At 38.1% G+C, this 25,927-nt stretch overlaps 1 protein-coding gene across 3 annotated transcripts in view; it reads right to left on the bottom strand.

Annotated features, from left to right (window-relative positions):
* Window positions 1–6,387: 6,387 nt before the first annotated feature.
* Window positions 6,388–25,927, bottom strand: part of PRKD1 (protein kinase D1) — a 363,379-nt gene continuing 343,839 nt past the window's right edge. For 2 of the 3 annotated variants that reach the window (XM_060175253.1, XM_060175254.1), the window contains 2 exons: window positions 8,241–8,326; window positions 6,388–7,339 (listed from right to left, as the gene is read on the bottom strand). In XM_060175253.1, coding sequence (XP_060031236.1) covers window positions 7,121–7,339; window positions 8,241–8,326 — 305 coding nt within the window. In that variant the 3' untranslated portion in view covers window positions 6,388–7,120. The remainder of the gene's footprint in view (window positions 7,340–8,240; window positions 8,327–25,927) is intronic. The other variant, XM_060175255.1, reaches the window with a different exon arrangement.

Genomic DNA, 25,927 nt, shown 5'->3' with positions numbered 1-25,927 from the left:
TGAGGGAAGGGCCTGAGTTTGGGGTAAGAATGTTTTGCAGATGGATCACCATTTCACATCATACACTAAAGTTAACTTAAAACAGGTGTAAAAAAAAAAAACAACAACAAACTTGGAGGTAAGATATGAAAATAAAGTGTTGGCTGTCAGAAAAGTCATGATGCATTTTTTAAAAAAATATTAATGATTTAATATAGATTTACAAAATTATAAGATAATAGGGATACTATTTCACACTGTTTCCACCACCAGAATTCTGTTCTGTGCCCCCATTTCCTCCATTGGAAACTGCAGTGGTTCTCCCAAGGTCACAGATATGGGTTGACTATTATTTAAATAACTAACTGTCTATCCACATGATGAACTTTTGCATAGAAAAAAAATAAACATATGTCATGACTTTTCCGACAATCCAATACACTGCAGAAGATAAAGGCAAGACACTCCATGATATTGTCTTCAGAGATGTATTCAGCTCAACTCCAGAAGGAAAGGGAAAAAAACCAAATAAATAAATACAATAAACAAGTAGTATTACATCAAACTGAACAAAAAGATACCCTACTAAATTAGAGAAAATATTCATACAACACAGTCATGATAAAATGCTAATGTCTAAGATACAAAGAGAACACACTAAATCCAACAACAAAGAAATAAACTATCCTAAAAGACATGGAAAGAAAAGCTGAACACACTTCACCAAAGAGGAATTAGATCATCAACAACAGTTTATTGACAATAAATAGCAAAGAGTATTTCCTCCACACCTGTGAGAGTGGCCTACATTAAGGCCAGAAGTAACAAGTTCAGGTGAGGGTGTGGAGGAAAGAGGACCCTTAAACAGTGTTGGTGGGAATGTAAATTTGTTCAATCCCAGCAGACAAAAGTATGGGATTTAAAAAAAAATTTTTATATTCATTTATTCCCTTTTATTGCCCTTGTTGTTTTACTGTTGTAGTTATTATTGTTGTTGTCATTGTTGGATAGGACAGAGAGAAATCAAGAGAGGAGAGGAAGACAGAAGGGGAGAGAAAAATAGACACCTGCAGACCTGTTTCACTGCTTATGAAGTGACTCCCCTGCAGGTGAGGGGCCGGGGGCTTGAACTGGGATCCTTATGCCTGTCCTTGCGCTTTGTGCCATGTGCGCTTAACCTGCTGAGCTACCGCCCAACTCCCTCAGTATGGTATTTAAAAAAAAAATAGAGCTGTTATTTATTTCAGCAATTCCTCTCCTTGGTATCTATCCAAAGAGCACAAAAACACTACTTTGAAAAGAAATATACATACCTATGCTTATTGCAAACTATTATAATTTACAGTAGCCAAGACCTAGAAACAACTCGTGTTAAATGACAGATGAGTGGGTAAGGAAGCCATAGTGTATGCACACAAGAATACACTATTCAGCTTTATGATTTTTTAAAATTTCTTGGACTTCACCATTCTGGGTTGACTTTTTGGACAGAAAAAGAGATATCTGGAGTGAGAAAGGGAACAATATCACAGCACCTCCAATATCAAAGCTTCCTCCAATGATTGGGCTGTACCTAAGGCAAAACAAGCCTGCTGTCCAGGTGATCTATTCTGCCAGCTGAAAAGACAAAATACTGACTTTTTATTTATTTATTTATTTATTTTGTCTAATATGGATAGATCTGGAGGGGACCAATTTAAGTGAAATTAGGTAGAAGAACTGAACACACTGGGAGTCGGGCAGTAGCGCAGCAGGTTAAGCACACATGGTGCAAAGTGCAAGGACTCGTAAAAGGATCATAGTTTGAGCCCCCAGTTCCCCACCTGCAGGGGACTTGCTTCACAGGCGGTGAAGGAAGTCACCGCCTGTAGGTGTCTATCTTTCTCCCCCCGTCTTTCCCTCCTCTCTTCATTTCTCTCTGTCCTATCTAACAATGACGACATACATAAAATAATAACTAAAACAATTAAAAAAAAGGGCAACAAAAGGGAAAATAAATATATATAAAAAAATTGAACACACTACCATATGGGAGAGTTTAATAGTACTCTGGTAAAAATAAGTGAAAAGAAGGAGAAGGAGAAGGACTGAATGATCTCATTCAAATGTATGATTTAGGACCTAAAACAAGGAAACTGAGGTTGAATCATGGATAGGCCCTTGGCTATGTTTGCAGATGTGAGTCACTAAGGGGACAGAGGGGAAGGTATTTAGGGTGGATGGGTCCTAATGCCTTGAACTGGAGAGTAAAGTCACATTGGTGGAGGGTGAGGTGGCTTAGCACATAGTTTGGAAAGATTTGAAATTTTAACCCTGAGATTCTAACAGATTTGTAAACAATATTGATTTTAAAGATAGAAAGACACCAGCCCCAACAAGTGACACAGTCCATTTAAATGTAAAAGGGAAAACCAGTAAGGATGGTGAGCAGGCTGTTGCATACTAGGGGTAAATGTGGGGAAAATTCACCACAAAGAGATATCATCAAGACATTTTTAGGGGGGAGGGGGCAGGTGATATCACACCTGGTTAGGCCCACATTACAGTACACAAGGATCTGGGTTCAAGCCCTTCGTTCCCACCTGCAGGAGGGAAATTTTGCACATGGTGAAGCAGTGTTGAAGGTGTCTCTCTGTCTCTTTCCCTCTCTATCACTCCCTTCCCTCTTGATTTCTGGCTGTCTCTATCTAATAAACAAATAAAGATAATAAAAATTTTAAAAAGAAGTTTTTAGGGCTATAAGACTATTCTGTATCCTGAATGTGGTAGTAAATGCATCAGTCTATCTGATAATATTCACAGAAATGCTGGCCAAAAAATGTCAGTTTCACTGTATGTAGTTTAAAATGAAAAACAAGTGAATCTGAAAATCCATACTTCATTTGCTCATAATTCAATATGCAATATTGGAAGCAAACTAATGCATCAATTTCTCTATCTCAGACATCTAAGAAATTAATTTTACTGCTGTACTCATAGGATTAATAAGATAATGTTTGTGAAATGTTTTGAGCTCCTTAAAAGGAAGTTGCTATGCAAATATAATGTGTTGTCATCATTATCCAGACACTATTTTTTCCTTTAGCTTGTATGATGAAGTTTATGATCATCCTCATTTTCCACATTACTTTTAATGAATTGTAACAATAAAATGTGGTAGCCAAGATATAAATTGAAGTACATGTGTTAATGAGGCTAAAACTTTATAATTGGAATTTGAAACATCAGTCTGTCTACAGATAATTAGCTCTAATGACTATTTCACTATGTACACAAGCTACAGTTTATGAAGTCCAAGTATGGTTTATCCTGCTGTTTTGTGTATAGAGCATGTACTTCAAATCCCTATATCTACTGAGATGTTCTTATTTATCTGGGCATCTGAATAGAATAGAGGAATCAAACCAGAAGGAAGAAATTCACATCTGCTAGTAAAATTTTTCTGCAGTTTCAAAGAGAAGTAATGAAAATATAGTCAGTTTAGTTTAAACTCTACTTATATTAGTTTTAAAAAGAATTTTAATACATTTAACATAAGATGATTTAAATGATAAAATGCAAATTTCCTGAACCCCAAATGCAAAATGTATGTATGCATTTATTTATTTATTTATTTTTATTTTTTTTGCCTACAGGGTTATCACTGAGGCTTGGTGCCTGCACTACAAATCCACTGTTCCTGAAGGCCATTTTTTTCTAGTAGTGTTGTTGCTGTTACTGTTGTTGTCGTCGTTGGATAGGGCAGACAGAAATTGAGAGCTGAAGACAGAAAGGGACAGACAATGATAGACACCTGTCGACCTGTTTCACTGCCTCTGAAGCGACCCCCCTGCAGGTGGGGAGCTGGTGCAGAGCCTGGGGTTCAAACTGGGATCCTTGTGCAGGTCCTAGTGCTTCATACCATGTGCGCTTAACTGGTGTGTCACTGCCTGGCCCTCACAAAATTTATTATCTCCTATTAAATGTAAAATAATTTCTCAATTTTCCTTGTCAAAAATCTCCAATAGCTTCCTACTATTTTGTGGCTTCATCTTGGGTCTTGAGATCTTTGCTAAACTAGCTCTATTAACTGTGAAAATATTATTCCTGGGTGTACCTCCTTCTTAACCTACATTTCATTGCATCTTTTCCCCTCCATCAATGTCAGGTTTATTCTTATTTTCTAAAAAAAAATATATATATATATATATACTTTTAAATTTTTTAAGTATCCTTATTTATTTATTGGATAGAGATAGTCAGAAATAGAGAGGAAGGGGGAGAAAGAGGGAAACAGACAGAGACACCTGCAACCCTGCTTTACCACTAACAATGCTTTCTCCTGCAGGTGGGGACCAGGGACTCGAACCTGGGTCCTTGAGCACTGTAACATGTGTGCTCAACCAGGTGTGCCATCACCTGGCCCCTTCTACAAGATTTTGAAGGCTCATTTTAAGATTTATTTCTCAGAGAGGGAGAGATTTAAAAAATATAAAAGGAGAAGGAGAGAAACAGAGAGATTGCAGCACTGCTCCACTTTCCATGGAGGGTTTTTGGTGCCATCCTTAATGTTCTTGTATGGTGATAGGGCTTGAATCCAGGAACTCACACACAGCAGTGTCTGCACTCTATCAGATGAGCTATTTCCTGCCCCTCATTCTTAGTTCTCTATCTTTATACAATCCATTTCTCTTGTTCTTATACCTCAGTAAAAACCCTGACTAGTCCAGTTTGTTGGGGATTTTTAGCAAGACCTATATATTGGTTACACTTGGTGTTTATCTCTTAAAAACAAAGAAAAACAAACAAACAAAAAATAGACCCTTTTCTTTATGGAAGCTAGGAAGTCACTAGTCCACATACAAACAAACAAACAAACAAAAAAAGGTGTAGCTTAGGTTTAAGCTCTGGCTTCCAGCTCATTAGAGGACATTTCCCCAGCTCAAGGAGAGATAGACCTCCTTGGGGCAGGGTAGTAACACAACTGGTAGAAAGCACATAGGAACCCAGGTTCAAATCCTTGGTCCCTACCTGCAGGACTGAGATCCAAGAGGCTCTAAGTGATCTGAAATCTAACCACTGAGGCACAGAATAACTAAAAGAACATAATCGTAAAAATAACATAATAAACATAATAGTAAAATTATTAATTAAAAGAAAGACAATTTTAAAGTCACCAAAAGAAGAGCTGAGACATCTATAAAAGCAACAGTTTAATATTATCACAGCTGAATTCTCAATAGCAACTCTAAAGGTCAGAAAGGACTGGTAGGCTATGTACAATTCAGAGTAAAAATGACTTCCACCCAACGACACTCTATCCAGCTGGATTATCACGTGCTTTTGAAGAAGTGATGAAGAATTTTCTAGATGGGACCAGGCAGTGGAACACTGGGTTGAGCGCACATAAGAAGCCAAGAAGCAAGGATCCCGGTTCGAGCCCCTGGCTCCCCACCTGCAGGTGAAGCAGGTTGCAGGTATGTCTCTCTCTCCCTCTCTATCTCCCCCTTCCACTCTCAGTTTCTCTCAGTCCTATCCAATTAAATAAATAAATAAATATCAACCAGGAGCAGTGGGTTTTTAGTGCTCAGTGATAACCATGGCGCCAAAAAAAAAAAGAAAAGAAAAAAAGAAAAAAAAAAGTTTTCTAGACAACAGTTAAAGAAATTTGTTTCTACTAAATCAGCTCTATAAAAATACAAAGGAGACTTATATCAGAGGAAAATATAAGAAGATCTCTCACCCATATGAAGTAATAGAGAGAAAAAATGAGGGAAAGCAAGCAAAATCCAATGAAAAAAAATCTTGGGATTTGAACTGCAGAAGCGAAGTTACAAAATAGCTCACCTGGAAGGATGTGTATCTTACCCAAGTGTGAACCCTGACACAACGGAGAGGTGTTAAGGCAATGTGGGTCGGGGTCGGGGGTCAAGGGTCAGGGGAGAGGGTGAGTCCTGGTGCTGTCCTAGCTTCTCCTTCTCTCTTCTTGGATAATGTAGAAAGAAACTAGAGTTATTATTCTAAGAATCTATTAATTTATTTTTATTTTCTTTACTTACCTATTATTTATATCATCATTCTGTTTATTTAGACTTTTTCTAAACAGAGACCTAGTTTATATTGATCAAATCAGGGAGCTTTATAAACTGAGATAGTTATTTGCAATATTCTTACTTATACTTCCAGTTCATCTGCTTATCTTTGAACTTTTTTTTTCTTTTTGAAAGTTTTTTTTTCTATTATAAACTAGATGGTACACAAGAGAGAAAAGTTTCACTATACTTGGAAACATTAAAGAATTCACAGTAAATAAGGCTAAGTTCTGGATCATGAAGCCATTTCTGCTTTTGAGCAATGACTCCAGTTTTTAAACAGCCTGGAAACACTAATGTTGATTATGTACGAGAATAATTCAATCAGACGGACACATATTTTGACAAAACCATTTATTTGTTATTACTGAAAAATACACAAAAGTGAAATTTTTAGCTTCTGATTGGGCACATTACAGAGGAAACATAGCGTTTTACATTTCTAAGGCATTTAGGCTTAAGAGTAGCAGGTGGGCCTAGGTTCGTTTACTTGAGTTGAAATATACTAAAGCACACCAGACAGGCAAAAGATTCGAAAACTGTACAGTAAAACTCTCTCATGCATTTGTATTGTAGGATTATATAATTCATCTATCCTAGCCCCCATCAGTTGATCTTTCCACATGAGTTTGAAGTTGTTCACAGAACACTGGCAATGATCTATTTTTCGAGTTTGTTTACAGTGACAACAGCAATGGTACACACAGAACAGAACTGTTTCACGGACAGGTTCTGCATACTCTTACCAAATTGAGGTCCAGTATGAAAAACACCAGTTTGCAAAGGCACAGCGGAGACAGGTTTAATGCATTAAATACAACATGAATCATTCACAATAACGAGCTTAGTGTTTCAGGGAACTTTTGTTAATACAACACAGTTGGTCACACAAAATACAAATGCTTCTGTTGATTTGTCTTGGCAACTCAGATATATCAACAGTGCTAACAGTTTAACAGCTTTGTTCTCATCTGACAGAAAATAATGGCAGTTCTGCAAGGCAAATGTTAAACCTGACCGTATGTATTTATTAATTCCACAGTGTTTTGACAGATTATAGGGGATGGAACTCAGAGGATGCTGACACGCTCGCTGAGGGCTTTCATCTCTGTTTCTTCGGTCTCGGGACTGTCACTGTGACTCGCACTTGGATCAATCAGGTGTGCCGGGTACTGCATGCCCTGCTCGCCAGCATACTGCTCCCACCTCAGGTCGTCGCTTTCATGAGTGATATAGCGCTCTCCAATTTTGCATTCCAGCTCTCTTAAATCTAGCCAGGTCTGATAATCCTGTGGAAGAGATTCCAAAAATGTCACCACAGAGATGATTAAAGCACAGTATTTTAGGCTGTCAGTTCCCACAACTGAACTCAGCTTTTCCTTTGCCTGGAACAGGGCTGTGCTTTCAGCAAGCACCCTGAAGTGGCAGCATCAGCACCAAAGACATTCTATTTGCTTACATTTTGAACATATATACATTTTATATGTTATCATGCATCAAAGGGTGGGCAGTTTATGCTTAGAGTTGAGCAGTTAGGAGTGCTGGTACTCCTCTGAAATTTAATGCCTGTGATTCTCTGGTATTTCAGAGTATTGTTTTCCTCTGAACCTTCCCCCCCTTTCAAATCACTTTATTGGGGTGAGGGGTAGTGATTTACAAGACAGCTGTTGCCACATAAGTAATTTCTTATCTCTCCAGGATAGGTGTCTGTGTGTTACACCCACCAACAAATGGAATCTCCCTCCATCATCATACAAATTCAATGTGAAAATGAATTGAGAAAATTAATACATGCATATGCTTTGTATCTGTCACGTATTTGTTGCATGAACACTAGTCTAGGGTTTAAAACTAGAGCACTGAAATGAATAATGCCTGCTCAAGTGGGCCTCTATTTGGACATTTATTAAGATTTATATTTATATAAATGTGCCTGAAATCTGGTCCCTGAAACTTGGTTATATCTTCATCTTTTGGTGGTGGGGTCGGGGTGGGGAGTGGTAGTGGTAGAGAGAGGCTTATAGAAAAGCTCTACATTACAATGAACTCCCAAGAAGTTTTATGCATTTTGGCAATCAATTCAGCATTATAACTGTATTTGTAAAAGACAATTTTTGTAAACATATAATATCAAAATTTTATGATAATCTAGAAGTTCACCAACAGAGAAAATACCCAGTGCTCCTTTACCTGCAGCCAAGGGTGACTCAAAGTCTTATCCACACTGTAGCGCTTCCGCATTTTCACTTGAAGCAAGTTGTTGATAAGGTCAATGGCTGAAAAAATTTATTAGTAAAAACAGATGGCGAATTTGGACTATATATGCAATTTACAATGCATTTCACATTTTCATTTTATGTAGTTAAATGATGCATAGTGAGTGATAGCAGACACTAGAACATGAAAAACACTTCTCTTGATGATTCTAAAACCTTACCCTTAAATTCATTTTGGGTGGTTAGTACAGTGAAACTGGACAGTGAAACTGGTAATAACTGTGGCATAAGAAGTATATATTTTTTGAGAGTATATGGTGATTGTTTTTCTTTTTTACTCAGACTGTAATAGTCACCTAAACTAGGTGGTTTGTTTTTCATATAAGCATTTAAATATGTCTTGTGTATTTAATGATAAAATATTTTTACTGCTGGAGTAAAAATAATATTCAAGAGAAAGTAGTTGCTAATTTTGTTAAAACATGAATTTCATGGGTTTTACAGTCGCCAGTAAATACAATAGTTGGCACATGCATAACATTTCTCAGTTTTCCACATAACAAATTTTCCCTTTTTGTTGCCCTTGTTTTATTGTTGTTGTTGTTATTGTTGTTGTTATTGATGTTGTTGTTGTTGGATAAGACAGAGAGAAATGGAGAGAGTAGGGGAAGACAGAGAGGGGGAGAGAAACATAGACACCTGTAGACCGGCTTCACTGCTTGTGAAGCGACCCCCTTGCAGGCTGGGAGCCCAAATGCTTGTGCCGGTCCTTGTGCTTCATGCCATGTGCACTTTGCCCGCTGCGCTACCACCCGACTCCCATAAAACATTCTTTTAAAAGGCTGCTGTGAGATGGATTTGTTCTGCAGGCACCAAGCCCCAGGGATAACCCTGGTGACAAAAACAGGGAGGCAGACGGTGGCACACTTGGTAGAGTGGTCACATTACCATGCACAAGAACCCGGGTTCAAGTCCAGACCTCCATGAAGTTTCACAGGTAGTGAATCAGTGCTGCAAGAGTCTTTCTTTCTTTCTTTCGTTCTTTCTTTCTTTCTTTCTTTCTTCCTTTCTTTCTTTATTTCTTTTCTTTCTTCCTTCCTTCCTTCCTTTTTCTTTCTTTTCCTTTTAAAAAAATATTTATTTATTCCCTTTTGTTGCCCTTGTTTTATTGTTGTACTTATTATTGTTGTTGTTATTGTTGTCGTCGTTGGTGGATAGGACAGAGAGAAATGGAGAGAGGAGGGGGAAGACAGAGAGGGGGGAAGAAAGATAGACACCTGTAGACCGCCTTTACCACCTGTGAAGTGACTCCCCTGCAGGTAGGGAACCGGGGGCTCGAACCTGGATCCTTACCATGGTCTTTGCGCTTTGCATAATGTGTTCTTGACCCACTGCGCTACCACCTGACTCCCCAAGAGTCTTGATATCCCTCTCCCCTCTAAATTTCATTATAAAATTTAATTAATTAATATTATTTAAAAAAAAACCTCTCCAAATTCTGAACTACCAAAGTGATTAAGACCCCTACATGAGCTTGCATAGATCTGAAAATAGAGACCATCACAGGAATCTGGAGGCCACCTGTAACAAAATGGCCTCTTTCAATCACAATGAATCAAAATTTTTCTCCTTATCAGGTAAAAAGAAGTGATTTTTATAGCTTTACGGTTATCCGAAGTTACATGTTTCTAAAGCGAATATTTCAAGTATCTGCCTTTGGAACCAAACACCTAAAAATTCTTTGATGGAAGAAATTAAATGTAAGAACACACAATTAAATACCATTCATGAATGACCACACATCCTTGCCTTAGCTAGGACCTTGGGAAACATTGCATTTAGTACAGTTTCAAATTCCAGGTATGTGTTCTCAGAGAGCTTTTAGAAGTATAGTTTTCCCAGTGAACTATGTATTGGGCATGTGCTCTAAAACATCCATTCACATGATTTACTCACTGGTGAGTAAAGTGCACCTTCCAATTCTTGCTGCTGTGAAGCCACACAGCAAAAAATAAAATAAATAAATAAACAAATGGAGGCTGAGGGGGTGAAGGGAGAGCTTATATGCTACTGTAAGCATGTCACAGTATTATGCTTCCTTAGACACTGCAGGGAATAAATACATGCTATTAATTCACTTCTTTGCTTTGAATTCTATAATTAGGAAGGCAGGAGTACAGGAACTCAACAAAAGGTCTGGTTTGTGCCCAAATGGGCCCCAACAGTGACCCACACTGCCTAATGGGAAAAGAAGCACCACCAGAGGAGAAACTAGAAGTGTCTGAAGGGAGTGGAATATGTGAAAATGAAAAAAATTGTTGTGCTGAATGAAGTATGCAATCACAAGGCTGACTACAGCTACAGCACCCAAATGGCATGAGTAAACACAGCAAGGTAATGGCAACTGCCTCCAAGAGAGAAAACTATTTAGGGCAGTAGGGGAGAACTAGAGGGGGCGGTATGTGTCTATACGTAAATACAGAAAATAGATCCTGTAGCTCTTAGCAGCAGAAGACAAAATAAGGAACTATTCAGTATTAGAACCTAGACCTAAGTGTTGGGAGAGCTGCTCTATCCTACTTTTGACTGTTTGGAGAACTCTTAAAGCATCCTTATTATTAATCATGTCTTATGCAATTCAGCAAAACCAGCACCAACCAAATGCCTTTCACCAAACTCATCGTCTTTTTTTCCCCATCTTATTTTTCTCTGCTTTTAAAGACTGCTTCTAACTGTGTTATAATAGCTTCAGGTGTGTGTCACTGAGAACCAGCATATTCTCTCCCATTTGTCCACATTTCCTTCATCCCTCTTCATCCACCCCAGGTCTTCCCTTACTTTTGCACTAACCACTCACCACAAATTGGTCTTACAGTTCAAAGTTTGTTAGCTTAATTTGTTATTTTGCTGCTTATATTCTCTACATACTTTATAGACCACTTAGGAGTGAAATTATATGATGACAAATCCCATTCCTAAAACATTTTCTGAAATTTCTTTAATGTTTTTAGTAATGCTCCTCACATGATTCTTAACACACGCACACACACATGACTTTAGCTCAAGATTTCAACATTCAGATGCTATTATGAATGTGGTATGATCTGTTCCTATCATAAAGGCAGATTCAGTTTTCTATTTCAAAATGAATAAGCTATTTGCTACATATCATAATTAAACTATTGAATTATTGGGAAATTTTTCAAAAGGATGTTTCAAATTAGGGCTTGATAACTTTACCCTTGATCACACTGTCAACTGACATGCTTATTAACTTTCTTTGAACAAAATTGACAAATAAAGAATGTTTCCTCTAAGGAATGCTCTCCCTCTCCCCTGCCCCAATATGATTCCAGGGCCTCATGCATACTAACACCTAGGTGCCTTTCCCAGTTCAATTTTCTTGTCCTTCTATTTGGGAGAGAGATTGAAGAGGGGAAAGGGAAAGAAACAAAAAGGAGGAAAGACACCACAGCTCCATTCCATTATCCATGGTGCTCTTAAACTCAGAGTCTTATGCATAATAAGGCCTGCTCACTATTAGACAAGCTATTGCTAGAAGAATTTTTTTTTTTTTGGTGGCCAAGATTATCACCGGGGCCTACACAACTGCACTATTTTCAATGACCATTTATATATATATATATATATATATATATATATATATATATATATATATATATATATATGTAGTACTAGTCCATCATCCTGGAAACTGCTTCTCCTACAGGTGTGGGCTGGGGACTTGAGCGGAGGTCCTCATGCATGGCAACATATGTGCTATGCCAGCTCAAGTGAATTACCACCAGCCCCTCAAGGAGTAACCTCATCAAGTCTGTATGTTCTCATCCTTTCTGAAGGCGATCAAGGGCTATTATTCTGATGTTTTCTTTATTCTTAAGACACATTAGTCTCATTCAACCAATCTAGCAATCCTATTTAAAATGAAAATTCAATATTCTTGAGTAACAAGCTCTAAGTAAACTAACGCTGACTCATAGACTTTTACTTAATTTCCTTCTAAAGACTAGGATGTGCTTACTAAATGTTTACACACTAGTCAATAATTTATTCTAGGACATTGTCAGGAATAAATACTAAGCTTATTGTTAAATAATTTCAGAATTCAGGGCTTGGATGGTGGCACACCTGATTGAATGCACACATTATGATGTGCAGGAACCAGGGTTCAAGCCCCTGCTTCCCCACCTGTAGACACTTCACAAGCAGTGGAGTGAGTAGGTGTCCATATTTATGTCTCCCTCTCTATCTGCCCTTCTCAATTTCTCTCAATCTTATCAAAACAGAAAAAACAGGGGATGGGGAGAGGCTTCCAGGAGCACTGCATTCACTGTACTGGCATCAAGCCCCTGATGGTAATAAACAAACAGAATTCATTTTTTGCCCTGCAGGCTTGTCTTAAGCTTCCTTGTGTCTCTCTCATTTTATTTTTAAAATTATGTACAACTCTAAGATCACCTCTCTTAGTTTCTTTACTAGACCACATGCCCAGTTCTGAACATTTATCATATTTTACAGCTGTTGTCCACTTGACCTCAGATCAGTTCCAGCCTGCCTCAGAATAAAGGATTCTAACACAGGAAAGGGGAAGCCAGAGCAAAGAAGCAAAGAGAACAGTGAAACAGAGTAGACAAAGCAGTCCCATATGGAGAGAGGGACAAAAAAATCCATATAGGATCTCAAGTTCCGTTCTAAAACTTAAATCTCGATTCTGAATTCAGATCTAGAAGGAAATATGGTAGAACATGCCTTTGGAAGTGCAACAGAGGATTGGGAGGGAGAGACATTGAAAAAAAGCAATACAAGACTGAGTCTTCTGTAAATTTCTCTCAAAAACACAGCCTGAGAAAAAGATGGTATGCTGGCACAACAGAGGGATAGGATTCTAGTGCCCAGGGTGGAGTAGAGAGAGGCATGCAGATTCCAGATTACCTGGACTTCCAGGAGGATCTTGAGGTCTTGAGAAAAGAATGCCAGGGACATAGAAAATACCTAAGAAAGTGCCTGTGCACTGGACTTGCTGCCACAAAGCAAAATATATGCAGATACCTGCCTCTCATGAGACAAGAATTATTGCAACTCTGCATTGACCTCTGCTGTTCTGTGTCATAAACTGATGTCACTTTAAATTAGGATCTAATCTCTGTACAGGAAAGTAATTCTTCTGTGAGTTTATACTATGGCTTCACCTCTCCCTCCCTTTACTATTTTGCTATGAAGAATATTCCCCCTCTCTCTGGAGAGAATAGGAGCGCTGACTGTTCCCTCCTTTGGCAATAAACATGGTATCAACTTTTTCAGAATGTGGTAGGATTACTTTCTGTACCTGTCAATTTTCTTGACAGGAAATTGACTTTTGTAATATTATTTTGAGAGGTGCCCCCACCCTTTGATTCATCCTTAGGCTCAGTCACTTTGCTTCATATTATTAACCAGCTGTCACAAGGAAAAGCAAACACATTGGTCAGTCATACCAGGGCAATGTGGGGAAACTTTCCTTTTTCTTTAATAGGTACTATTAAACAACCAATGATCTAAATTTTCATTTTTGAAAGATTCCCCTATCAATTACGGGTAATCTAATAAACTAAAAATAAATAAAATTTGTCTGGGAGGCGGTCACATGTGTTGCAGTATATAAGGACTTGGGTTCAAGTCCCTGACCCCCACCTGCAAGAGGGAAGCTTCACAAGAGGTGAAGCAATGCTGCAGGCATCTCACTTTCTCTCCTCCTGTCTCTCCTCACCCTTCCTTATAGATTTATGACTCAATCAAAAATAAACAAACAAACAAAAAAACCCAAAACAAATAATGTTTTTTAAAAAGGAAAAAAAATGTTTTGTGAAGTCCAATCTTTCTTTTTGCTACAATAAATTATTGGCTGACCCCTAACTTCCTATATCAATCTCATTATTGCATCAATTGAGAGAGTGAAATGTCAGGAAAGCAAAGAGAACATTTGATTAAATGTTCTCTTTTACTAGAATGGGCCTTCCACCAGATGCTAGGAAGCTGAAGTTCAGTGTGGCTTGCTTGCCAGGTGCACAAGTATTTCAAAAAAAAAAGAAAAGAAAAGAAAACATAAGTGAATGTTATATGTAGGTCCTGAAAGGCTTGAGTTTTAGTATGGAAAAATAAAAACAAGCTCCCTCAGATGTTTACGAATTCTATTTTCTTCTGGAAAACAGGATTATGTTTTAAACTGTGGCAGCCATATTATGGTCATTTTCTACTTCAAAGCAAGTACCTTTGTGGATGAATAAAAGGCTCTGTGTATGCAGAAGGCACATTTACATGCACCACTGCTATGGCTAAAATGAGTGGTGTATAAAGTTTGGAGACAGTCTTCCATGAAAATGCAATTGGCAACGCAACGACTGCCACCTCAACATGCTTCACTTCAGACTGTGTCCAGAGACTTCACGTGTGGAATGACAACCCTTCAGCTTCATTACTCGGGTGAGACCTTTCCTTTCATAGTACACTCTAATTTCATCTCAGGTGGTCCACTTTCTAACTAAGTCCCAAAACCTAGATATACACCAGTTTCTGTGAGAGAGAGCATATGTTCACACGTATTCATAAACTACTACAAAATATATACCTGAAAGCAGAAGTACACTAGAGTTTGCAGTGAGTACCTCCCTAACACTTCCTCTCCACTATTCCAAGCTTTGGGTCCATGATTGCTCAACAATTTGTTTGGCTTCGTATGTTAACTCTCTTTTCAGTCACCAGGTTCCAGATGCCAACATGATGCCAACCAGACTTCCCCGGGCAGACAACCCCACCAATGTGTCCTGGAGCTCCACTTCCCCAGAGACCCATCCTACTAGGGAAAGAGAGAGGCAGACTGGGAGTATGGACTGACCAGTCAATGCCCATATTCAGCGGGGAAGCAATTACAGAAGCCAGACCTTCTACCTTCTGCAACCCACAAAGACCCTGGGTCCATGCTCCCAGAGGGATAGAGAATGGGAAAGCTATCAGGGGAGGGGGTGGGATATGGAGATTGGGTGGTGGGAATTGTGTGGAGTTGTACTCCTCCTACCCTATGGTTTTGTTAATTAATCCTTTCTTAAATAAAAATAAATAAAAAATAAATAAAGATAAAGATGAGCATGGGATGATCCCACTCATCAACAGAAGTTGAGTAAGAAGACCTGAAAGGGAAACTAAAAGCAGGACCTGACCAAATTGTAAGTAGGGCACCAAAGTAAAAACCCTGTGGTGAGTGGTAGACATGCAGCTTCCTGGGACAGTGGGGGGTGGGAGTGGGTGGGAGGGATGGGTCATAGTCTTTTGGTGGTGGGAATGGTGTTTATGTACACTCCTAATAAAATGTAGTCATATAAATCACTAATTAATACGAGAGGGGGAAAATTAATTGTATGTCTCGAAGTTTTTCAAAACACAAACTGAATCTTTTCAATATATAGGCTGTGTAATTGATATGCAGACTCTCTCAAAAGCCTAGATCAAGTAGATCAGAAGCAACCAATAGCACAGCTATATACAAGATACTGGGTACTGTACAGCAAACCCTAACAAAAGGACTTTTCAAAGTTAACCCAGTTACCAAATAATGTGATAACATTAACTATCGATTGTCTTTTTGAACCCTAAGACAGCAGAACCTCACATCTCCACTATAGAGCCTCTACTTCCCCCAGTCCTGGAACCCTTGGATAGGGCCCACTTTCCCGTATGCCGCTCCCAATCCATATCAAATAATATTATATCTGCTGATCACAACCTAACCAACACAACGATTGCCACCTCAACATGCTTCACTTCAGACTGCGTTCAGAGACTTCACTTGTGGAATGACAACCCTTCAGCTTCATTACTCGGGTGAGACCTTTCCTTTCATAGTATACTCTAATTCCATCTCAGGTGGTTCACTTTCTAACTAAGTCCCAAAACCTAGATATACACCAGTTTCTGTGAGAGAGAGCATATGTTCACACGTATCCATAAACTACTGCAAAATATATACCTGAAAGCAGAAGTACACTAGAGTTTGCAGTGAGTACCCCCCTAACACTTCCTCTCCACTATTCCAAGCTTTGGGTCCATGATTGCTCAACAATTTGTTTGGCTTCGTATGTTAACTCTCTTTTCAGTCACCAGGTTCCAGATGTCATCAGGATGCCGGCCTGGATTCCCTGGACTGAAGACCCCACCAATGTGTCCTGGAGCTCCACTTCCCCAGAGACCCATCCTACTAGGGAAAGAGAGAGGCAGACTGGGAGTATGGACTGACCAGTCAATGCCCATGTTCAGTGGGGAAGCAATTACAGAAGCCAGACCTTCTACCTTCTGCAATCCACAATGACCCTGGGTCCATGCTCCCAGAGGGATAGAGAATGGGAAAGCTATCAGGGGAGGGGGTGGGATATGGAGATTGGGTGGTGGGAATTGTGTGGAATTGTACCCCTCCTACCCTATGGTTTTGTTAGTTAATCCTTTCTTAAATAAAAAAAAAGAGAAAATGCAATTGGATATATCTGAAAGTCTAATAAGTCACTTAGGTCAGATACCGCAGTATTCCATGTCTTATCTCTTATTACATCTCTCCCAGCTCCCTGTTAAGATTTGAGCTCCTGGGGAGTCGGGCTGTAGCGCAGCGGGTTAAGCACAGGTGGCACAAAGCACAAGGACCGGCATAAGGATCCCGGTTCGAACCCCGGCTCCCCACCTGCAGGGGAGTCACCTTCACAGGTGGTGAAGCAGGTCTGCAGGTGTCTATCTTTCTCTCCTCCTCTCTGTCTTCCCCTCCTCTCTCCATTTCTCTCTGTCCTATCCAACAATGACAACAACAATAATAACTACAACAATAAGACAAGGGCAGCAAAAGGGAATAAATAAAATAAATATTTAAAAATAAAAATAAATAAATAAAAAAAAAGATTTGAGCTCCTTTAAGGTCAAAGAGATGACATATTCATTTTTGATATTTCATAAACATTTAAAATAAAACATATCATTTAATACTCTCAAGAAAATGTCTGCTAAATAGCATCTGACAGTGAGTGCAGTCATTTGAAATTTAGTGATTTCAAGTATTTATTTAGTTATTTTAATGTAAGAGAGATACAGAGAGAAAGATCCAGAGCAAGAAAGACTAGAATACTGACCAGCTCTGACTTATAAAGGTGCTGGGGATTGAATTTGAGACCTCAGAGCCTTAGGTGCAAGTGTCTTTTGCATAACCATTAAGCTTCTTCCCCAGCCCTTCTTCTTTTTCTTCTCCTCCTCCTCCTCCTCTTCCTCCTTCTTCTCCTTTTTCCTCCTCCTCCTCCTCCTTCTCCTTATTATTATTTTTTTGTATTCTGGGGTTCACTGCATGAAGAATTCACCACTCCTGGCACCCATTCCCCTATTTTTCTCCCCCCCATTTTATTTTATTTGATAGGACAGAGAGAAATTGAGAGGGAGAAGGGAACATAGGGAAAGAAAAAGACATCTGCAGAACTACTTCACTACTAGTGAAGCAATCCCCCCTGCAAAGGGGGAGTGGGGGGCTCGAACATGGGTCATTGGCATGGTAATGTATGCACTCAACTCAGTGGACCACCACCTGGCACCTCCCCCATTTGAAATTTAAATGTCCATTTTTCTCAGCTCTAAGTTTTAAAACCCACACGGTGTACATACAGTTTGTATATTTTGTTTAATATTTCTGTTTGGCAGGATACCCCAGGTCTACACAATGTAGCAGACCATAGGATCTCTGACTTCCGTATGAAAGTTAGTGCAGTTCAGATCATGTTTGTTTTATAGTATTTATTTTACAGAGGTTTATCTGTGATACTACAAGGCTAACCCATTTTTTCCAGTCACAACATTTTAAAGAATTTCTAATCTTTTTCACACATACCTTCTCTCCACCGGAAAATTATTCAGGCACAGTCTCACGTTAGAAATCAGATCAGGATTATCTTGGTGGTGATGGAGCTATCACCTGCCAACCCCTGAGCTGCCTTTAAGGAAATGTTGCTGCTTTTCAAACCCTTTGCATTCTGCCTCACAGCCTGTCACTGTGAGGCACCCAATTCTTCCACCTTTGCTTTGCTTCATGCTGATGGTGAGTTGTGTGTTTATTTTAAAAATCTTTTATTTATTTATTTATTTATTTATTTATTTTGCAACCCTTCAAATTCCAGCTTCAGCCCAGCAAGCTGTTGCCCGGCAACACTGGCTGGGATGTTCCTCTCAGGGGTTGGAACCAGAGGCAGAGACAGCAAACAAGGCTGCTGGAAGTCATCAGCTCACTAGTCTCTGAGTCAGTTACCTCAATCCAATGAAGTGCAAGGCCTTTAGAGACTCAGGTTGGTTGTCTTTCCTTTTCCAGCTCCTTCCCCTATAGGAGTTTTCCTATCAATGGTTATTCCTTTGCTTTACATTCAATTTCATTTCTTCTTGAAGACTAGCAGCCCCATCTGGGAAAATATTAATTTCCCAGTGATGCTACAAGGATTCAAAAGACCAAATCAAGATCTCTACTTTGATGATACTCAGATCTTTTTTTTAATCTTCAGGATATATATAATATATATATTATATATATTTAACAAAAGTATTCATGATGCCAGAGGTCAAGTGCAAATCTTTAGGAGAGAGATTTCCAGGTATTGGTATTTTTTAGAAACACTTTAGGCTTTGTGCATTTTTTCTCCACCCGTTATTGCAAGAGTTCGGTCCCTGCATGATGAATCCACTGCTCCTGGCGACCATTTTTTTCTTCCTGTTTTTTACTAGATAGAAATTCAGAGGGGTGAGGAAGAAGAGATGGAAAGTACAAAGACAGACACCCCCAGACCTGCTTCACAGCTCCTGAAGTATACCCCTATAGGTGGGGAGTGGAAGTTCAAACCTGGGTCCTTGCAGATGGTGATAAATGTACTTAACTGGGTATATACCATGTCTGGCTCCAGCCTTCATGCATTTCCAGTATGCACATTTAAGGTTGAAAATGAGTGATAGGTAGTACTTCTCATATATTTTCATATATATGAACAATAATCTGAAAATCTCATACTTAAGATTGTAGTTTTTAGGTTTAGGATAGGACTACCATTTAGGTAGTAAAGGGGAAAAAATAAATAAAAGGGCAAAAAAAGGTATAAAAGTTTTCAGGAAAGCTTCAAACAAATTGGATTAGACAAGCAAGTTCCAAAATAACTATAGTCAGGAGCTGTGGGCCATACTAGTAAGACAAGTGAAACTAAGTACACTACTAGGTCCTGCCTCCCCATTTTCCTTCAACTTCTTTCCCCAAGTTAAATAGCAGAATAATAAAATCTGATTTATCAGCCACATACATGAGAAAGAAGTCAGTGAAATGATAGATTTCTACTTAAACAGGGGTGGAGATAGCATAATAGTTATGCAAACAGATTCTCATGCCTGAGGCTCTGAGGTCCCAGTTTCAACCCCCGCTCCCCAGAAGCTAGAACTGAGCAGTGTTCTGGTAAAAAACAAAACAAAACAAACAAACAAAAATAAACCTAAAGAAAGAAAAGGAAAAAAAATGCAATGAATCTACTTATAGTCCCCATGTTGAATGTCTTTTTATACCATGCTAAAAAAAAAAAAAGTAATTTTGTGATGAGAAAAGCAGTGACTTGACTCTAACACTCATTGAATCTTGAGTCTGAACAGCTTTGGGGGTTGATGGACAAAGAATGTAAACAAAGACAAGAGTGTACCAGAGTGACCAGGACGCTGAAGGAAAAGCTGGTTGCCCAGAAGTTTCTGAGGTGACATGAAAACTGCTTTCAAATCTCTAAAAGGAATCTTTATTTAGAAAGAGGAGTAGGCTCATTCTATCAGTGGGTATATATACAGAGGATTTTTTTTCCCCTTCTTTCTCATTGTCCCGGGGTCAAATTAAGAAGAAATAGTGCTCATCAAGAAGTTGGATATATATATATTTAATCAATGGAGTGGTTCAGGAATATCCAGGGACATTCCTCAGTGTATTGGTACTGTGTAACAGTTACTGAGATTACACAGAATTTCTAACATTTTATATTTTAAATATTATTTACATTATTATTGTAAAGAAAAATAAAACACCTTTCTCCTTTATTGTCCCCTATCCTGAAATAGCCCCATATAATCCTGTCATATCTGTTCAATATGATATACATTCAGAAGTGAAATGTGAATTTTATAATCAGAATATATCAGTATATGAAACATTCCCATGGGGAAGAAAACTAGACAGATGATTTTCTTGAGTAGTTACAAAACCAATGTTCTTGTCCAAATTTATGAAAGATTTCTTTATACAACATATCATTTGTTAGAAGAAATACCACTAATTATATTTTGATTTCTACAAAAATAAATTATCCTTCCTTGGTGGGATATCTTTTCAGATATGATCTCATTTGGATTTGAAATATGTGTGTATGTAAATTTATTCTACTAGTATATACATTTTGTTGTCACTGGGCCTTCACTGCTCCAGGCCCACTTTTTCAGGTACTGAGAGAGAGGGAGAGGGAAAGGGAGGGAGAGGGAGAGGGAGAGGGAGAGGGAGAGGGAGAGGGAGAGGGAGAGGGAGAGGGAGAGGGAGAGGGAGAGGGAGAAACACCATAGCACTGTTTCCTCCAATGTGATAGAGGCTGGGCTCAAACCTGACTTTTGTACATAGCAGTGCAGACATGCTATTCAGATGAGCTATTTTGCCAGTCCTTGTAGATAAGTTTAAATTACTGTACCTTTGACTCACATTTTTAAAGTTCCATATATTAAACAAAATGCAAGTATTTTTTTAAAAAAGAAACATGGACAATACTAAATTTCAAGTAGAGATTGGGCATTCTAAATCCAATGAAGTTCTGACCCACATCATTCACTTTAGTTTATACTCATGATTGAATTTCTTGGCTCCTAGTCAAGTATTTTTAAGCAGTTTACTGGCTAGTTTCCTCACAACTTCTCCGTGCTGTTATGTCTGACAGTGGTGCTAATATGTTGACAAATCAATCTATTCATTAATATGCAGTGGGTCTGCTGAATCTGTAAGCCTCATAAAGTGTTACAAACACACTTTAATTATTAAAATGACAATTGTCTTTCTTTTGTTTCTCATACTGGGTCTCATCTAGCAGAGGCTTATTTTCAATGGGGTTATTTTTTGTTTTGAACAATATGTAGTGAAAGAGAGACCTACAGCTGGTTCCTTTTCATGACAAAATGCTACTTCCAACTTAAGTGTTAAGCTTTCTGGAACACTGTTGGATTTTGAAAACATACCATGTGGTAATAGTGCTAGGCTTTTATTTAGCTTTGCTTTGTGTTTGTACTGGCTGTATTTTTCATCTTCAATTTCTGGGGGGAAAACACACTTGTAACCATTTTTTTTTTTGAATCTACCATGTTGAATGGAAAAAAATTGCTTTTAAAATAAAATTCAGGTGCTTTGATAAACTTGGTGGTACACTGTTATGCTTATTCTATTCCTTGAAGATGCCATATAGTCTTCGTTTATGTACCAGTTGAACATAAATACCAGCAGAGGACTGAAAACTGCTAAAACAAACTATAGCTGGGCTTCTCAAAGAAAAGAAGAGGCCAGCATATGTCTCTGAGACCCTTAGAACACACAATAGGAAAAAAAAAACCTAGGTCACTAGGTCACCATCAAGATTTGCTCATTTTAAACTAAAGGCAAGCTATAGGGTTAACGCAAGGGTATTTCCATTTATTTATTTATTTTTATATATGGTGTGGCAAGGCTTTGTGCTTGATCTTAATTCCTGAGCACACTAACTAACCATGAAGCTCTCAAATTGAGCAGTAACAAACAACACAGCTGGTGACCAGAGAATAGGTGTTTCTTCAGACTTCACCTGTGAACACAGAAAATGTATCTGTGGGGGCATCTATCTGTGTGTATCTCTAATTGAACATATCCATTTGACTGGATGGTGGAAATGCTCATTGACTTTAACACGCTTCCCCAGTGTTCTAGTTATGACCAGGTAATGTGAACTGAGACAGGGATGCAGAGTTTATACAGGTTCCTGTGCTAAGTATGAACAGACATGGGCCCTAAGTCAGATCTATGGGGTTCATAGCTAATGGTATTTATATACTTTTCTTATATTTGGGAGGTACTCTCTTCCCTGATCCAGCTTTCCAGTCTTATTTCAAACCTTGACACCATCTTTCCAGACAATACTTTTAGCCCAACAGCATGTTTGCTATGAGGTTCAGGAAAAAATTAGTAAAGTTGTGGGCCCCTTGGAATATAATTAAAATAGACTTCCTAGCTTCTTACAACATGAAGACCCCAAATTTCATTTGCTATATTTTTACCTTTAGGTTCCTGATTATTAAATAAATTGTTCTGCTTTATATTTTACAGCTTTTTAGCCACCAAGCTGCAGACGCTACTATGATGCAAACCTGACTTCCCTGGGCATATGACCTCACCAGTATGTTCTGGAATCCTATCTCCCCAGAGCCCTACCCTACTAGGGAAAGATAGAAACAGACTGGGGGTATGGATTGACCTATCAATGCCTATTCCAACAGAGAAGCAATTACAGAAACCAGACCTCCTATCTTTTACACCCCATAAAGATCTTTGATTCCTACTCCTAGAGAGATAAAGAATAGAGAAACTTTCAATGGAGAGGATGGGATATGGAACTGTGGTGGTGGGAATTGTACCTCTCTTATCCCAATCTTGTGGGTCATTATTAAATTGTACCTCTCTTATGTCAATCTTGTGGGTCATTATTAAATCACTAATAAAATGAAAAAGAGTGTTGTACTCTAAGCTAGTAAAATGTTTTCAAAATTAAAGTTACATCAGAGATTAATTACAAGGGTATTCAAGAGACTCAAAATACTCATAATGTACAATATCATCTATCTTGGGGCCCACTGAAAGGATCTGATATTCCAACACAAGTTATTACCCTTTATGATTCTATTGTCTGATTTTTAAGATGGAAATATAATAGTACCAACAGAAGGCTGGGGCAATTACATGAGTGCATACAAAGCATTTAAAGAAATGCTTGGTTACAGTTAAATTCTAAGTTAAACATTTTCTAGGAGTTTTAGTTATTGCTATTTTATGTTGCGCAACTCAATTTGACTATCTCCATTTTACTTTTGCATATTTGTAAGGTAACATTCTTCTAAGATCTTCTGTATTTGTTCAAACCTTGCCTTGTTTCAGAAAAAAAAATTTTGTAATGAACAACTGTTAATGTTTCTGTGATTATAACTTAGCATAGTTGTCCTGTATGGACTTTTCTTCAATCTGGAGGTTGAACAGAGCCCAACTTCTGAGGGAACTTGTGGTTGTTTCCAGGTTTCTTTTCTTTTGCTTTCTTTTTTTTTTTTTCCTCCAGGGTTATTGCTGGGGCTCAGTGCCTGCATTATGAATCCACTGCTCCTGGAGGCCATTTTTCCCAGTTTTGCTTCCCTTTTTGTTGTTATTACTGTTATCGCTATTGTTGGATAGGACAGAGTGAAAGTGAGAGAGGAGGAGAAGACATAGAGGGGGAGAAAAAGAGAGACATCTGCAAACCTGCTTCACTGCTTATGAAGACTGAATAATAACAGTGGACTCAAATAGTTAATTACTGAATTATTAATTATTGACTCGTTAATTATTGAATTATAACAGTGGGATAAAACAGATTGAATTATAAAAGTGGTCTCAAATTGTTAATACATTTCTAATAATGACTTGTTCTTTGAAATATTAAATCTCCTAGGAGCTTCAGGGAGAACAGAAACAACTGGTGGTATTACTTTATAAGATACAGCTATATGTAAATAGCATTAAAGGACATAAATTTGGAAGTTATTTTCCTAATGTTCTACTCCTGCATAGAAGAAAAATGTTTAATTGTCTTAAGAGCTATTCCAGATTTGCATGTTTTGGTTACCCTCAAATTATTTTACTGGAATTTTAGATTATGTGAACCAAGTACAAGGGTTAACCATATTAAGAGATCATGTTCCCTAACACATTTCTAGTCACAAACTTATTATATAATTCCCTTTTCTGGCCTCTTTGAAAAGAAAAATAATTATACAGAAGCACCTTTTGCTTCTGTTGAGTTATCCATAATATTTCATTAGTCCTTTGGTTACATGATAAATCTTTTGCAGGTTATATAATCCTTTAAGATGTATCATCTAGCTATGACTTACAACTAATTAGATGTTAAAAGGTTAGTGTTAATAGTAATTCAAAGCCCTGATAATAAATAGTTTTATCATTTAAACTAACAGCTTAAAAACTTAATTGTATTAGGCATTTTATACATGCTCATTTTCTATTTCTATACTACCACATACAGTAACAGGAGATACTATCTACATTTATCTATGAATATATTTGATGTTCTAAGTAGTGAAAAGTATGGACAAACTCAGAACTAGGTAGTGATAGAAAACTGAAAAAGAAGCAGGACTAGTGCCTAAAATATATACACTCAGACTGCCTGGGTATAAACTCTGGCTCAGCTACTCGTTATTTTTTGGCCTGAGATGATTAACTTCTTTTGGCTCAGTATTCTCTCTAGAAATATATGAATAGTACTAAAATCTATCTCCAGATTCATTTATCTTAATTTTTATTAAAGTAACACTTACTTATAACACTAGATAGGTTTTAGGTGTAAATTGTTAAAGATCAACATTGGGTATATGGCATATTAAGCTTGCCATTAAAAGTCCAGTCCCATCTTTCACCATACAACTGACCCTTTCATGGTACTCCATCTACCCCTTCTCTTCTATTATCCATACTTCTTATAGTTTTAAAAATATTTTTGTTTAGTTTATTCATTACAAAAACCCACTTTGTAGGGGTTTTGTGATAACTAAACTGCCAAGAATATTCACTGAAGCAATGAACAAGTCATTTTCTTTGTCCAGATGCCCCACCACTTAATCTAAGGTTATCTTTCTTTAGAATAAATATTTGTTTAAAAAAGCAATAGATTATTATTATAACCAAGTTATTTTGGAACTTGGTTTACTTTGAAAATCCCATGGTTAGGATTTACTGTACCATACAAGACCTCACCATGATTTAAGTCATTTAATGCTATTTACAAAGAACTATATCTTAGATACTGACAAGACTGGTTGTTTCTGGTCCCTCTTGTCTAAGAGTATAGGTGACTCAATATTTTTTAAAAAGTTATTATTGGGGCGTAGCCAAGATGGCAACTTGGAGACCATATTTGGTGTGAACTCCAAAAAAAAAAAAAAAAGCAGCTTAACCTGAGATTCTCGGGAGAGGGTGGGGATCTCTGGGCCCTAGATGGTAAGGGACAGCAAGGGGTGGTCAGGGTGACACCAAAAAAGAGTCCTATAATGCACTCTTGGGCTGGCAAACAAATGTCCTAAAGGATAAAGGACAAAGGATCTTTGGCTTGATTATTTCTGAACTCACCCTTTCCCCCCACCCCAAAACCAGCCCCCATAAGCTGGCCAGCTGCTCCTAGCAGGCTTCCTGTGGAGCTATTTTCTTTACCAAGATTCCTGGCTCAGCAGGGGTATCATTCCAAGCCTTTTTTTTCTTTTAGAAGGGGGCTGTAGCTCTATTTGAGTGACAGAATACCTGACCAATCAGAGCTTCAGCCC

The sequence above is a fragment of the Erinaceus europaeus genome, chromosome 16 (assembly GCF_950295315.1).
Source record: "Erinaceus europaeus chromosome 16, mEriEur2.1, whole genome shotgun sequence".
Taxonomy (NCBI): Eukaryota; Metazoa; Chordata; class Mammalia; order Eulipotyphla; family Erinaceidae; genus Erinaceus; species Erinaceus europaeus.
Note: the sequence above shows the minus strand (reverse complement) of the source record. Positions and strands in the feature narration are given on the sequence as shown.